This window comes from Diabrotica undecimpunctata, chromosome 8 (assembly GCF_040954645.1).
Source record: "Diabrotica undecimpunctata isolate CICGRU chromosome 8, icDiaUnde3, whole genome shotgun sequence".
In the NCBI taxonomy this organism is placed as follows: Eukaryota; Metazoa; Arthropoda; class Insecta; order Coleoptera; family Chrysomelidae; genus Diabrotica; species Diabrotica undecimpunctata.
The window spans coordinates 59,573,644-59,590,475 of NC_092810.1; the positions used below are offsets into that span (position 1 = coordinate 59,573,644).

At 33.5% G+C, this 16,832-nt stretch overlaps 2 protein-coding genes across 2 annotated transcripts in view; one reads left to right on the forward strand and one right to left on the reverse strand.

Annotated features, from left to right (window-relative positions):
* Window positions 1–16,832, forward strand: part of LOC140447605 (methyl farnesoate epoxidase-like) — a 221,312-nt gene that overhangs the window by 109,282 nt on the left and 95,198 nt on the right. The gene's annotated exons all lie outside the window — the stretch shown is intronic.
* The window catches only part of LOC140448216 (inactive CLIP domain-containing serine protease A3-like), a 90,147-nt gene that overhangs the window by 29,846 nt on the left and 43,469 nt on the right, over window positions 1–16,832 (reverse strand). The window contains exons 4-5 of the mRNA XM_072541324.1: window positions 10,884–11,122; window positions 1,543–1,773 (exon numbers count right to left, since the gene is read on the reverse strand). Coding sequence (XP_072397425.1) covers window positions 1,543–1,773; window positions 10,884–11,122 — 470 coding nt within the window. The remainder of the gene's footprint in view (window positions 1–1,542; window positions 1,774–10,883; window positions 11,123–16,832) is intronic.

Genomic DNA, 16,832 nt, shown 5'->3' on the forward strand with positions numbered 1-16,832 from the left:
TTCTCAGGGCATGCAAATAGGCCTAACCCTACCTTGAGTATCAACTGGCCAGTCTCAACTTTTATTTTAATTTAGTTTTCAACTTATCTTCACACTACTCTACAGATCTTATAACATCAGGGACCTTGTCCCAAGTGATCTGCCTACTATTTGTTACAGTAGCGCCCAAAGTGGAGCAACATAAATTTGTTACATATTCTCTGCGAACATGGCATTATTTTGTCGGACTAGTGGTAAACACAATAAACAAACACAATAAAAATAAGAAAGTTACAATATCCGGGACACGTAATGAGGGGACAGCGATATGAACTGCTAAGGCTGAGAATACAGGGAAAGATAAGAGGAAGAAGGAGAGTGTCATGGTTGAAGAATTTAAGGGACTGGTTTAAATGCAGTTCTATAGAACTCTTCAGAGCAGCAGTAGATAGAGTAAAGATAGTGATGATGATATCCAACCTCCAATCGGGAGACGGCACTTAAAGAAGAAGTAGTGCGTCCGTTTCGGTATGAATAAGAAACATTATAAAAATTTAAATATTTCGCTTACCTTAGGCTAGGCGCACACACATCGAATTTGGAGGGTGGATAAAAGTTCGATCGAACTTTTATCGATGATGCTTTGCACGCACACTACACGACATTTATTCGATGACGTTTGTTAATCCACAAAGGTTTTTTAGGTGGAGTACACAAAATTACAATGAACAATACAGAACTGCGTAGCAACACAGAGCTACGTACGTTGGGAAGTGTCCAAAAAACGCAACTGGTCCTCTGGTCGGTCGACAAAGATCGATGTGTGTCCGCGCGTTCATTTGGTACTATACGCCTTGGAACGACGGCAACGACCACGGCAGCCATCTATACAGTGACATTCATCGATCGCCACACGACATCGATGCCGTGCCGTTTGGCGATCGATGTGTGTGCACGCTCACATTGTTTCTTCGCTTCACCAAAGGAATTTGTTCGATCGAACTTTTATCGACCGTCCAAATTCGACGTATGTGCGCTTAGTTTACTTGAATTTATCATGATAGCTTACAACCATGGCCATTGATATCACTCACGACTAATGATATCTTAATTACTACCGATTAGATAGCGGAGCTCTGAATACGTCTATACATTTGGACGGTCAAATGAATAATGTGTAATAAAAGCGAGGTTAATAAAAAGAAATATTTATGAAAGATTAGAATTTGATATCCATATCGAGAATTAATATAAAATGCAACAAAAAAATAGTTTCTGAACCATAGATAAGTTAATGATCATTTTAGACTCCCTCCTCTATTATTCACGAATCTTTTTCATATTACAGAATATAACCAGTGAGGCTTATGGAATGCGTGTGGAATGGTTTTTTTATAACAGTGAAGATAGCTGTTCTATATTTTAAATGTCTCTTTTAAATAAGCAGTTTCATTTACTTTGTTTTTTACTTGATACTTAAATTTAGATGACTAATCTAAAAGCGTAAGACGTAATAAAAACAATTTTGTAATATTTTATATAATCATAAGTAAAAAAACTTACGCTTGTCCCACAAATGAAGTTCCAGCAGCTGGAAGACAGGCAGTATTAATATCGGCATAAATTCCAAGCACGATTGGTTGAGTTAGCTGTAATACAGCTATATCGTTAAATAGGGTAGTAGCGACGAAGTTTGGATGAACGGCTATTCTTGCTACTGTACTACTTTGAACATTTACAAGATTGGTAGGGTTGTACACTCCCATAAGTACTGTTACCGCTGTCGGTGTGTTCCTGTAATATTCAGATTGCTTTTTTAGTCTCATTCTTTAATATATCAATTACAATTTCAATACCTGTATTATAACGGGCTTTATTAGGATGCAGATTTTCATTATGATATAGATTTTTAATAAAATTTACAATAGAATAGAAATTTACAATAAAATATCCAATAAAACAAACTGACCGTATTAGTAGATTCTGTTGGTAATTGGTAATTATAATAACATTAAAACGTCACTACAGATGAAAATCCACTTCAATGGCGGAAAATTATATTGAGAAATCCGTTTAAAACACAATCAACATAGGCAACCAAATTTTAAATTCCATCGAATACAATCAAATTAATAAAGAAATTTATATCAAACCATGGACGAAGGTACCTCATTAGTTTAATCATATAACTTAATTTGTTTGTGTTATAAAATAAATAAATTTGATTATTTTTTTTATGCTGAATGATCGTAGAAAAAATCATGTAAGATATGTGCAAGTTATATGGCCATCTAACAAATTTCGTACTATTTTTATGTTTAAATGATAGAAACCTTGATAGTAGCATAGTAATATACATTTAGTGACGAAATTGTTAAGAGATGGTCCCATAATCCCTATACGTTGAACGAAGACTTCATTCTTGAGAAAAACTCGCCATTGTAGAAGCTGTTTTTTTCCATAATTTAAAAAGAATTTTAACTGGTTCTAATAGGTCAATTTTTATTAAATTAAATTGTACTTGCACGTTTTGTAGACCTTAAAAATCGTGTACATGTTCTTATTTTATTATATAATTCTCAATTTAATAAACTTTTTACGTAGAAAAATATCAAAATACAGAGTAATACGGCCAGGTGAAAAGTAGGGTTATATAGCCATGGCTATATTTCTTTTCCTATGTCCATATTACTCTACAATACAATATTTTGTCTTCTGTATTATTGATATGGTGTTTTTTGTTAGAGTAATCTCAAATATCCCCATTATCAGTGCAGAGCCACTGAACTGAAGAAAATTTGTCAGCAGCTTTAACAGCGGTGGAAAATGGAACCGTGGTTAACACAGGAATATTCGGTACACGGAGCGCATGCATGGCTTCGGCCGTGAGACTCGCAAGTCGGTTCTCGCATCGTTGCAAGTCTTGACCTGTTTTTTATGCTTGATTGATAGTTATTCATTTACCCGCAGTGGGAGTACATTTCAATACATAATGAGTGATAATTACGAAAAAAATGTGTTATGTTTGCAAAAGGTATGGAATAAAAGTCTTTATGAAGAAAAAGGAAATGAAGAGGAAGAGCAATGTGAAGGCGATTCTTTAGATGAGGAAGTTTTACTGCCGAAAAGAGTGAAAAGGTGAGTTTTGCTTTATTGTTTTAATTATTGATAGTATATATACAGCGAGCGGTAAGTAATTCTGGGATTCATTGATGGAACTTTTTTGTTTTGTAATATTCTTACCCGAGTATTTTAGCCTAGCTCTCAATTTTTAGTTTTATAATAACATTATGTTCAGGTCATTCGATAACGTTTATGAGAATGCTGAAACTATCCAAATAGATATAATCGCAGTTGCTTCGACATCTAAGCTGTCTCCTCATGTTACGAATGTACAATTCTTAGAAGATACCATAGAAGCGGTGATATCTCAGTACTGTACTTAAGAAGATGAAAATGAGATTAAAGATAATAAAGATTGCGATATCATGAATTAGGGACCAGTTACCGGTAGGTGTCTAAAACATTTTGATTTTGCAGTCGATTCCGTGAGACCAGGAGATGATATTGTGGAGACTTATTTAGCAAGTATACAAACGACTTGATGGTAATTTAAAGAACGTATTAACATTGCAAATTCTTCTTTCTCTACAAATAGTTTTAATCTTTCCCCCCTTTCATTTCTCTTCCCTAGTTAATAGTTATATCTTCTTTTTAATTTTATTTAAGTGAATTTATCAACAACTCATAGAATTTCTCTACCTTTTCTTCTGATTTATCGCTGGTTGGGGCATCCACTTGTAAAACATTTAATTTCACTGTGTCGGTCAGTGGGAAGGCCAAAGGGGTGTTTAGACGAAGTGAGCATCGATGCAAGAGAGATATTGACGGTGGATAACTAAAGAGGAGCAGCCTAAGAAGGGGCAGCTTAAAGGAAATCCTAGAGGAGCACAGAACCCAATTTAAGATGTTATTCTATTGGAGAGAGAGAGAGAGAGAGAGAGATAATGCTTGCAATAACTAATATAAATTCGAAAGAAATTTCTCCAAATAATATTTTAGTAAAAGGAGACTTTTAAATTATTTTTCTTCTTCTTCTTTTTATATAGACATGACTGTTTTTCAATGTGCCTCCAGTAAGTTGTCATTCCATCGTTTGCGTGGTCTTCATACTGATCGTCTTTCTATTGGGGAACCGTCTCTTGCCGTCTTTACTACTCTATTTGTTGTCATTCGGCTTATATGATCGTTCCATTCTACTCTTCTATTTCTTACCCAGTTTTTGATGTTCTCCACCTTGCATCTATGTCGTATATCTGTACTTCTAGCTCTGTCCCATAGTGTCTTACCATCAATTTTTCTAAGTGTTCTCATCTCTGCTGTTTCTAACATCCTTTTTGTTCTCTCTGTGTCAGGTCTTGTTTCTGCCGCGTATGTCATTATTGGTCTGATGACTGTTTTGTAAATTCTGCCTTTCGTTTCTTTACCGATATTTTTATTTCTCCATATTGTTTCGTTTAGGCAGCCTGCGGCTCTGTTTGCTCTATTCACTTGATCTTCCACTTCGGTTTCGAGCTTTCCGTAGCTAGATAATGTGATGCCTAGATATTTAAACTGCATTACTTGTTCTATTATCTGACCTTCCAGCTCCAATTTACATCTTAGTAAATTTGCTGTTATAACCATGCATTTTGACTTTGTTGGGGAAATTAACATGTTTAATTTTCTGGCGGTAATATTAAATTGGTGCAGCATATGTTGTAAATCATCTTCACTTTGAGAGAGTAGTATTGCGTCGTCTGCATAGCAGATTATTTTAAGTTGTTTTTCTCCCATTTGGTATCCTTTTTTAGTTCTTACTTTTTTTATTATTTCGTCCATAATTAGGTTGAACAATAGAGGACTCAGGGAATCTCCCTGTCTTATCCCATTGCCAGCTTCAATAGGGTCGGTTAGTTCTTCTTCTACTTCTTCTACTTTTAAATTGTTCTACTATATTTTCGTATTTTAAATGTACTCTACTTTTGGATTCTTTTATACTGCATGATATAAGTGTAAGTGAAGACAAAAGTAGAATGAGAAAGTATGGTTACGAAAAAATACTATCGTAAGTATACAAAAAGTACTATCGATGTAATCAGCCTTATTGCTACTGAAACAATCGATATGAACAACAAAAGCTCAGTGTTGGGATACAGCCGAACTCTCCACTTTACAGATGGAAGAAAACTGATGCAAAAGAAATAAGAATGTTCTTTGCTAGCCTTTTATGGATGGGTTTAGCAAGATTCCCCGGAATATCAGATTACTGGAGAAACAGTAATTTATATTCAAACAAAATTTCAGAATATATGTCAAGAAATCGCTTCGAAATACTTCTATGTAGGCTTCATTTTAGTAACAATGAAGATGCGATTGCTAGCGATCGTTTGGCAAAATTGAGCCTTTTGCTGCAGGTTTTGACAAATAAATTTAGGGATGTTTGTCCCAGAACGCAAAATTTGTATTGATGAAACATTAGTGTCCATGTAGGGGACGCTTGAGCTTCAAACAGTATTTTAAAAATAAAAGATTCAAGTATGGAATAAAGTTATATAAACTTTGTTGTAAAAGAGGCTATACCTATGATCTTACAGTTTATTGTGGCAAAAAAAGGATCCTAGTGTAAGTGGTTCAATAAAAATTTTAATACAACTAATGGAACCACTATTATATCAAGGCAGTATTCTCTTTACCGACAATTTTAAAACTAGTGTTGCCCTTGCTCAAGCGCTTAAAAACGAGAAAACCTCAAGAAAAAATCGCAAATTGAATCTCTCTGAGGTAACAGCTAAGAAACTCAAAAAATGAGAGATTATCGCAAGAGAACATAATGGAGTGGTTGTTCTAAAGTGACAAGACAAAGGAGATGTGCTTTATCTGAGTACAAACTACACAGTAAGCACAAAGAAAATTACAAGACGGTGATGAAATTGAAAAACCCACTGTTATTTGTGATTATTCCGATAGCAAAGCATTCATTGATCTGTCCGATCAACCAAAAGCTTATTCGTCAACGTTAGGAAGCGGGATAAAATGGTATCGGAAACTTGCGTTCGAGTTGTTGTTGGGCACATCTGTGGTAAATGAATATACTTTATATAAGAATATAATCAAAGATAAATTATCTCTTATCTCATTCAAAGACCAAATAGTTGAGAGCATATTGAAAACCATCAAACAACCAACCGTCAATAATGATGAACAATACATTATTGAAGAGGTACAATCCAAAGACCGTCGTAGATGTGTAACATGCTACGAAAAAATAAGTAACAGGGAAGGCCGAAAAGGGTGAAGTTGCAGACACCAAAGTCTAGGTATTCTTGTAAAAAATGCTTTAAGTTTTATTGTTTAAAATATTTCTTTAATGTTCATAAATGTCATCAATATTGTAGATTGTTTTAAACTTATTTTGTTAATAAGATAAACCAAACCCAAAATATGGGCTTATAACTGGTTTGGGACTTTCAGGCCCAACCTTTTAGTATTACATACACCGCAATGTAATACATGAACCGTAAGTAGGTTCACAGAGCAAAAAGTGGAAGCTAGTCCTGAAGCCCATATGTTGGTTCACAGAGCCTGGACGACTCTTTAGGTTGTGAACCGTATGTTTGTTCACATGGCGTTTAACGTGTTAATAAAAATTCTCCAATACGTGTGGTTGAACGAACGTGATATAACTATCATATTTGTAACACGTATTAAAATCACAGAGGCTGCATTCATGCAAACTGGTAAACATTGAACGAGGAGTGCATTAAGGATGTGTTCTGTCCCCAGTTCTTTAAATGTATTTACTGAATATATAATCCTATCTTCGCTAGGAAAAACTTGGGAGAGAGCAAAAATCAATCGCATTGTGATAAACAACATAGGATATGCAGATGATACAGTGATCATAGCAGAAAATAAAGAACGGCTTCAAATATTAATAAATATACTCACTGAATATACCACCAGGATGGAGTTTAAAATTTTAATACTATAAAAACAAAAACGTTAGTTTTCTATTGTATGAAATCATCTACTCTTCTATTTAATGAAATGAATCTGCAAATCATTTAAAAATACGTACGTGGAGGAATTAATTGCCAACTAGGCTACTCAAAGAAAATATGGACAAGAATAGAGACCGCCAGAGCAGGATTTATGAATAGGAAAAACATACTTTGAAACCCAAAATTGACCATACCACTAACTAGATAGATTTAAAGAGGTGGCATTTGGCCTATTTCACTGCGACTATTTCAGATCTGTTGTGGTTCTCTAATCCTAGATTGCATTCTCTTGTCTGACTTGTCTTCCCCTTTAAAAAGATCTAATAGCTTCGAGACTGAACCTTCAATGTAACTCTTTGCCATTGGCTTTCCTTCGCCCAATGTAAAGAAACGGACATTTGTCAGGCTATCTCACTGACACAAAATGTGCTCTGCTGTTTTTTCCTCTAGATGACAGAGTCTGCATAGATCATCATCTGCTAATTCCATCAGCTTTAACTGCCTATTTAGCTTACAGTGCTCTGTTAATATACCTTCTGTGGCTTTGATTGTTTTCCTGTCTTTGCTCATTAGGCCTGCTGTAAGTTTTGGCGAATGGTCCATAATGAACCGTTTTACCTGTTTTTGTCCTGGTGAATAATACCAATCAGACTAAAAATAGTAAAATGTTATATCTGCTTCTGTATAGCTTCAAAACATGTACACTCTTAAACAGTTAACATCCAATCAACAGGTTAAATGTATTTGAAATGTTGCTGTACAGGAGAATGTTGCGAATAAGTGTCGCCAGAGTGGACAAATCACAGCGAATATTCTCACTTTGCTTGGCCAATGACAAAAGGGTGTTAGTAATTGCATTTGTATTGGCCTTCCGATGGAAGATCGCTGCGGAGACGCAATCAAGAAGTACATAAAAACTACGACATATTTCTTCATTTGGGATTCGGTCTCTTAGAGAGACACCCAACATCTAGAGCTCCATAGCCATCTGAGTCACGCGAATCTTATTAACTACCTTTTTTGTGAGTGTTAATGTTTTCGTTCCGTAAGTGAGTACAGGTAACATACATTGGTCAAAGATTTTCCTTTTGAGGCATATAGGTAGATCCGATTTAAATACATAGTTTAATTTACCAAACGCTGCCCAGGCTAATCCTATGAGACGTGAAAGCTCACATGTCTGGTTATCTCTTTTTAACCGAATTTCATGTTCTAGGTACTTATACGATGTAGTGTATACAATATCCCTTCCATCGATAGCAATATTTCGATTTAAAACCAGATTAGTTATTATTTGCGTCTTGTTCATAATAATCTTTTGTCCGACCTCCAAGGAAGCGTTATATAATTTTTCAAACATTATTATTGCATCGTTCATACGATCGGCTATAAAGACGATGTCATCTGCAAATCTCAAATGACTGAGCTTCTCTCCAATTATGTTGATACCATGCTTGTTCAGATGTGCCTTTTAAAAGTATGTTTTTGAAGCGTCGTGAATAGCTTTGGAGAGACGATGTCTTCTTGCCGTACTCCTCGCTGTATACAGAATTTATTTGTTTCTTTTCCTTTTGTTTATTTGATAGTCTTACTCTAGCTGTGATATTTTAGTAGATATATTTGATTACGTTAGTGTAGCGATGGTCTATTCGGTATTCTGTCAACGCTTTTAACATTTTTTAATGGCTTACAGTATCGAATGCCTTCTCCTAGTCCACAAATATTAGTACCAATGGTTTATTGCATTCTGCAGACTTCTCTATCAGGTTATATATCACTAGTAAGTGGTCGTTAGTGCTGTATTCCGATCTAAATCCAGCTTGTTCTCTAGGCTGATAGAACTCTAATTTAGCGCCCAGTCTTTTTTTCTGATCACTTTTGTGAAAAGTTTATATCTGTGTAAAAGCAAATTGATTGGACAGTAGTTTTTTAAATCAGTTATGTCTCCTTGCTTGTGTAATAAAGTAATGACTGCATTATCCATTAAGAAGGAGTTTTTCCTTGGTAGATGCATTTGGTGAAAAGCTTGGCCAAAGCCTGGATAATTTTATTTCCACCTAGTTTGATCGCTTCGATCACTACTCCGTCATCGCCAGGGGATTTCTTATTTTGCATTTCTAAAAGTGCCGTTTTGATTTCGTATGGAGTTATTTCTGGCATTAATTCTGATCTCTGGTTTGTGATTTTGGGCAGGGGCTGATCTTGCCTTTCGTCGGTGTTCTCATGCATTTCGTGTTAAAAGGATTTGACAACCTCAAGGATTTTGGTTCTATCAGTATTAATGTTTCCATCTTTTTTTTTTATTATTTTGTACATATTTTTGTTGCCTTTGTTGTTCGTATTTCGCCTCAAATACTTTAAACTTTCGTTCTCTTAAATTATTTTAGTTATTTCTCTTGCGTCTATTCGGATTGACCGGTAGATATCTTTATTTAATTTCTTCACTTTTGTGTAGTTGGAGCAGTATTTTTTCGTCAGCTGTCTTCTTTTACCTATTAGCTCTTTGGTATTTTGGCTTAGTTTTTCTTTATGGGTCAGAACGGTCGGGCAGGACTCCCTTTCCGTTTCTTTTAGAGCCTTCATTATGCCATCATTTGCTTGATCTACATCTTCTATTTCGTCTTGCAAGTGTTGTATATATCTGGTTAGTGTATTTTTATACAGGTCGTTGTTTTCTGCGGAATCCATTTCTTTTTTCTTGTTTTTAAGATAATCTTTGTTTTTTCTAATTTAAGATTTAATAGTATCTTAACTCGGATTCATCTGTGGTCGCTTCCTATTGGAAATTTGTTGAGTACTTCGATGTCTTTGATTATTTATTTTCTGTTTGTTATAATATAATCTATTTCATTTTTAACAATGTCATCTGGGCTAATCCATGTCTATTTACGCTGAAGATTTTTATCGAAAAAAGAGTTCATTATAAATAAATTTAAATAAATTTTTCTGATGTAAGAAGTTCAGCAATCTTTGCCCTCCTACAGTTCTTTCGCCATAGCCATACTTACCCATTGCTACTTCTGCATCATCTTGTTTAAACCCCATTTTCGCATTAAAGTCGTCCATAATTATTGTGTAATATGCTGCTGTGGCATGTTACGCTGTTTCTAGGTCCTCATAAAATTTTCAATTTCTCCATTCAAGTTGGTAGTCGTTGGAGCATATGTCTGGATTACTTTAAGGTTATATCTTGCATTTAGTTTGAAGACGAGATATACAATCTTGAGGCTTATGCTGATAATTTCATCTATATTTTTTTTCTTCGTGCATGTATGTTATACTAGACAAGGTCTTCAAAATCTTCTTAAACAAGAATGAATCCTATTGCTTTAAAACGAAATTGATAATTTAATGTTAAGTATGCCAAGGAGCTGTCAGACTGTAAGTAATGCTGCTGAAGGAAACACAAATTATTAAACAGATTTTTATGTTTAATATTGACTTTTATGTTAAAAATATATACATATTAAATTAATGCACTTATTCACTTTTCTTTAATTGTTTTATCATAAAGAAATCGTAGTACACTAAAACTAAACTGAATTTATTGCTGACTTATGAGGCATTCCAAGGATGTCACTTTTTAAAATCCAATTAAAATTGATGTATATATGAGAAAAAAACTTCGTGTTCCTTAGACATTTTTGTGTTTATAATACACAAGGAATATGAATAAATACAACGAAGCATTGAGGGAAAAGGTATACGAAGAAAAAAATCTTGGCTCGGTAATATAAGAAACTAGACCAGAACTGCAGACAACGCTATCATACACCATGTCCATAATAGACAACACTTTATCATACTGTTAGTAAATCTCAATAGAGGAGAAGGTGCGACTTAATTAAAGATTATACTTACACATTTAAATAAACTTTATGTGCTGCTGTAATCACATAATAAGGACTAATAAGCACTCCGCTGCCTGCATAAGCGTTTGTAGTATTTCTGAGGTAAGCCTGCCATGGAAATGCTCCATAAGTTGCGGTGCCAGAAGCGGTAGTATTTGCGGTAACAAATCTTGTTCCACACGCTGTATTTGTACCAAAACAGGCCGTAGTTCCAGTTGGACATGTGGCTGTAGCAGTAGTAGTAGCAGCCTACAGACGAAATCAATATTATAAAAATTAAACACATAAACTCCTACGTATTACACTATACCATACGTAAGTGCGTATATATCATATTATAGGATGTCCCAAAAGATATGCATAAAATTCATACCTTTGTTTCTGATAGAGTTCGAAAAAAAAATACAAAAACGAGTCTATTGTTTCTTCAAATAGTAATTTTTTTGTACATCTAATTTTTTATGTTAAATTTGTCAAATGAATTTATGAGGTTAAAGCCCTTTTTTTTTAAATGGAACAAATGAAAGAAATTAATCAACCGTTTAGGGTTGATCTGTACTTCTCTCATTACTTGAGAGAATATTCGAGAAAATCTTTTATAATTGACTAGGACTAAAATGGTTATCAGTCTACATCGAACCTCAACCAGAAAAAACCGGAACTAACTAAGATTGATAATGTGTCAAGTCTTTGAGCTGTTAAAGCATGCTTAACATTTTTTTGCAATCCAAACAGTTACAAAATCACGGTTGTAAAATAAAGCAACGGGAGTATATGTTCGATTTTTCACATGCGAAAAATCATGTCATTTTTTCGGTGTATTACCAACTATCATTCTACCACAATTTTACAATTATTACCCTATTTCAACCCTTCCTACTCACATTTCAACCCCACTCCATTAGAAATATAGACAGTTGTAAGATAAGCAAACGGAAAAGACTCTCTCTTGCCTGTTGCCTATCGCTAGGAACAGTCACTCTCTCTCTCTCTCTCTCTCTCTCTCTCTCTCTCTCTCTCTCTCTCTCTCTCTCTCTCTCTCGCCTGCTGATTTTCGCTAGGAGCAGACGTAAACTCTCTTGCCTGTTGCCTATCGCTAGGAACAGACGCTCTCTCTTCCCTGTTGACTATCGTACAACAATAGACATTCTTTCTCTCCCGCTTATAGTTACGCAAAAAATACCGCAAATACTGTTTTAAATCGTATACAGACGCAAATGTGCCCTATTTTGTGATCTCAGTGTTAGTACCGCGAGACACGTGTTTAGAAACCGATAACTCGAACAGCTTTCCCGTATTAAGAACAACCGCGAGTGAAAGCCTGTAAATACCGCGAGTGTGTGTGCAGCAGAAATATTGGTAAGACTTTTTATAAACTTGATTTATTATAATCTGTATAACCCTTTACTACACATCCTAATTTATTTGAACTAGCCCTACGTAATACAGTCCTTATACACTGAAATTATTTTTATAATTTCACATATGTACACCCTTTTTGTTTAAATGGTACACGCTAGTAAGTTGTCAAATTCGTTAACACACGGTAAAAATAGTCGATAAATACAAATGGATTTGGACGACTACACATTAGAATATAATAGAAAAAGAACTAAAAAAGAAGAAAAAGGATTGTTCGAAAAAACTAAGTAAACGGCTAGATCACCTAACAAACCCCGTAATCAAGATGATAAGATCGACCAAATAATCAAAATAATGCAGGACTTAATTAACCGTCCGGCGGAACGCTATCGGCCCTATATGCTCCTTTTTTAATAATTTTAAAATTGCGTAACATATAATTAGTTGCATTCGCTGGTCCGTCCTGCTATGGACTATCTAAGACTACCTCTGGCGTCACAATGAGCGGGGATTTGAAAAGCCTTTTCAAACATTTCTAATTTGTGTGTATTTGTCCCATAAGAAGTTGAAAATATTGATTTTTTAATTGTTTGAAGAATAAATAAGGACTTTTGGTTATGAACATTCATTCTGTGCGATTGGTATTATTTGTTGTTCGTGAATTTGTGAGGTAAGAATATCAAAGTATTAAGATATTTACTATGAATGTTCATATTTTAAGGTTATGTGATTGAATGATTAAAACTTTAATTATGTTTTACTGTATTTCAAGGTATTTTGTTGTTGATTTTATTGGGGTTATTTAAAAATTAATTAATAAATCATTGTATTTATTTACGAAGTTAAAAAATATTTAAATTAATGTTTTATTCTTTTTTAAGTGCTAGCGATTTTATCCCCTTAAAAACTAAATATATTCGTTTTCTCGTAATTTAAGTAGTTAATAGTAGTTTTATTGTCATTACTAAAAAATTCAGTAATACTGGATATCTTCAACACATGTTTAGCTATTATATGCCCAGATCTAAAAAATCAAATCAAAAACTATTACAACCTCCAAAAAACATTTTTTTTAACACTCATTATGGCAATTTGATAAAAAGGTTTCCACAGAATGTTATTTTACAACTTAAACTACGATAAAACGAATATCTTTAATCTTTTACAGGATAAAATCACTGCCAACGAAGAAAAGAATCAAACATTACTATAAATATGTTTCAACTTCGTAAATAAATTCAATGATTTACTTTGAAAAACCCTGATAAAAACAACAACAAAATACCTTGAAATACAGTAAAAAAATAATTAAAGTTTTAATTAAACAATAACATAACCTTTAAATATAAACATTCGCAGTAAATATCTTAATACTTTAATATTCTTACCTCACAAATCCACGAACAACAAATAATACCAGTCGCACAGAATGAATGTTTATAAACAAAAGTCCTTATTTATTATTCAAAAAATTAAAAAAAAACAATATTTTTAACTTCTTATGGAACAAATACACACAAATTAGAAGTGTTTTGAAAGGTTTTAAAAATCCCCGCCCATTATGACGTCAGACTTAGGTAGTCCTTTCTTAAATGGCTATATTAGAATACAAATGACTATATTAGAATACTTACAACGCACATACCGCTTCGGTATATATGACTTATTTTAGTGTCAGTGAGACGCTGAAGTAATGGGTGTTGAAATGTTGTTAAGAGAAAGGTGAGGATGAATCCAAATTTAATGGAAAACCAGAAGTTTAAATATTTATTCTATATGTTCAAAGCTGACGAAAATATATGTACATTTTGTATGCAAGGGGCATAACATTGTATAACAAAGACTACCACCTGCCAAAATTGTATACTAAAGTGGATAAAAAGGAATATTAGGATAATATTCTTTTTTGGGAATACGATTTATTATGTTTTTATGTTGTAAAATAATATTTTATTTTCATACTTTTTTGAAATAAATAATTTGATTTAATTATTTCAAGTTCATGATTATTTAGAACTTTATATTAAGGATAAATATGAATATTTTGAGTTGAATCTATACGTTATTCTCTTCACGACATAAAGGGCCGTTGCACGCCCACTCTTACGATTTTTAAAAGGGTGCCCGTTCGAAGGTTAAAGAAATAAAAATTCAACAATGGAAGTAAAAGAAATAAAGAAAGAACAGAGAAAGTACTATGAGGAACTAAATGACCTAAAGGAAGAATTGAAGAAAGTTAAACACGAAAACCAAACGAAACACAACACAGGAGAAGGAAGAAATGAGGAAAGAGGAAAAGGATACGAAATTACTTCTGGAAAGAGTAGAAACGAAAAGAAAAGGTACGTCTGTATTAATATAAGGGAAGTTCATGGTAACAGAAATAAAAATCAATGTTCAAATAGAAGAAGCAATTAAACTGGCAGAAAAAACATGTTTGGTCAAACTGCAGAACAAGCTTGAAAATGATAGGGTTGTGCAAAATAAACCTATAATCGGTTCACAATTTGTCGATAGCTCACTACAAGTTTAACCCTAATTAGAGAACTGAAATACAGAGAGGATAGGTAATACGATATAATAGTAAAAACCAACCTGAAACTGACGGTTTAAGATGTTTTCGACTAACCCACCTTGTATCTGAAGGAATACAATACAGCAGTCAAACTTATAATCCGATTACGAAGGTATTTTGGTTACAGATGACCGACCAGTATCGTAGAGTATATGATTGAAACATTTATTTGAACTAAATAAATATATTTTTTAAATTGTACTTATGTAAATTGTATTTTTGTTTTAATAAAACTTCTTTATTTTATTAAAAAATAAAAAGTTTCTTGCAATTTGTAAAAGATACATTTATTTAATTAAGGGGAAAGGCTCCAAATGTCGCCGGGCAAAATTTTCAATGTGTTGTAAATGTATCCATTATTTTCGAATCCGGAGTAAACTAATAAATATTTTTGAAAAATTTAAACGCAGAATGAAAAATTACATTATTACTGAGGGCAGAAATTTCCTGAAAACTTCTACAATGTTTATTTTAATATGTTATGTAACAGGGGTGAAAATAAAAGAGAAAATATAGTATAATTTTTAATTGAAAATATTGTATGCAAAAGAAACTTTTTATTTATTCTAATAAATATTTCATTCTGCCTTTAAATTTTTCAAAAATGCTTTTTAGTTTTCTCAGGATTTGAAAAAAAAAATGGATACATTTAAAACACATTGAATATTTTGACAGACGACATTTTGCGCCTTTCCCCTTTAATACCTTACGATTACAACTACTATTACTTACCTTATATAATTACGATTAGAAAACTATTCAAATTTAAAATAAATAGGATCAACTTCGGAATCCGAGTCGTCTTGAGGGTTAATAATTAGCGGTTTTATCTCTACGGTCGCATCAATTATTATGTTATCAAGATCCCACATTTTTTTTTCTTCTTCTATTACATGTCTTACTGCATCTTTCCAGTTTTGTTCTGTAATATGTTGTAAAGACTCGTATAACAATTCACGTATAGCTTGTATTTTAAATGACGTATTTTTTCTAGCCACATAACTTTTCATTTGTGCCCAAATGAGTTCAATTGGATTTATTTCGCAGTGGTAGGGTGGAAGTCTAAGTACTGTGATGTTTCGCCTTTCCGCCATTTTATCAACTACGTATTTCTTGAACTTAGATTTGTGTTGCCGGGCAATTTTTAAAAGTCCTGCTTTTACCATTCCATCTTCGTAAGGCAGATACTTATTCCGCAGCCAGTCAAGAATATCCTGTTTTTTTTCACGCAGTCGTTGGAAGTATTTCTACTAGTCGTGAATGATAAGGTGCATTATCTAATACTATAATTGAATTTGGTGGTATGTGTTCAATTATCTGCTTAAAATACTCTTCGAAAACATTAGCTGTCATCTCCTCGTGATAGTCTTTTGTGCTTTTGGACTGAAATTCCAACAAACCATGCTTAACAAATCCTTTTTCACTGCAAATGTGAGAAATTATTAATCTACTGCCTTTACCAGAAGGTGGGGAGATACCAGTAGACCAACCTTCCATAAAGGCTTGCCTGCAGCTTAATATATTTTTATCTGACCAAATTTTTTTTTGAGTATGACCTGAGTTTACCCACGTTTCATCCTGGTAGAAGATTGGCCTTTCTTCAGCCCGGAATTTTCGTATGGATCTTAGATAATTTCTTCTCCAACATATTATCTCCTCCCGGTCAATCAAAAGTGATTTTGAGTCTGATTTCTCCCACCGAAAATTTAATTCTTTTAAAACTTGCCACAATTTAGTTCGTCCGATATGAGGCAAATCCGGGTCGTCTCTAACTTCTTGTAAAATTTTGTTTAGGTTTGGTATTTCTTTTTTGAAAAAAAATCCATGAATTTTCCTTCGAATACCATTTTTGGCAAATTCATCAATGTTAATAGGCTTTTTCCCTCTCTTTAAGTATTCGTTTGTATTTGGGTTAGCTATACCGTGTTTTTTTCTTTCTGATAGGAACCTATATATAGTTGACTCCCCTACGCCAGTCATGTTGGCACAACTTTCGACTATGTTGCGAACAGTGTTTGTGGG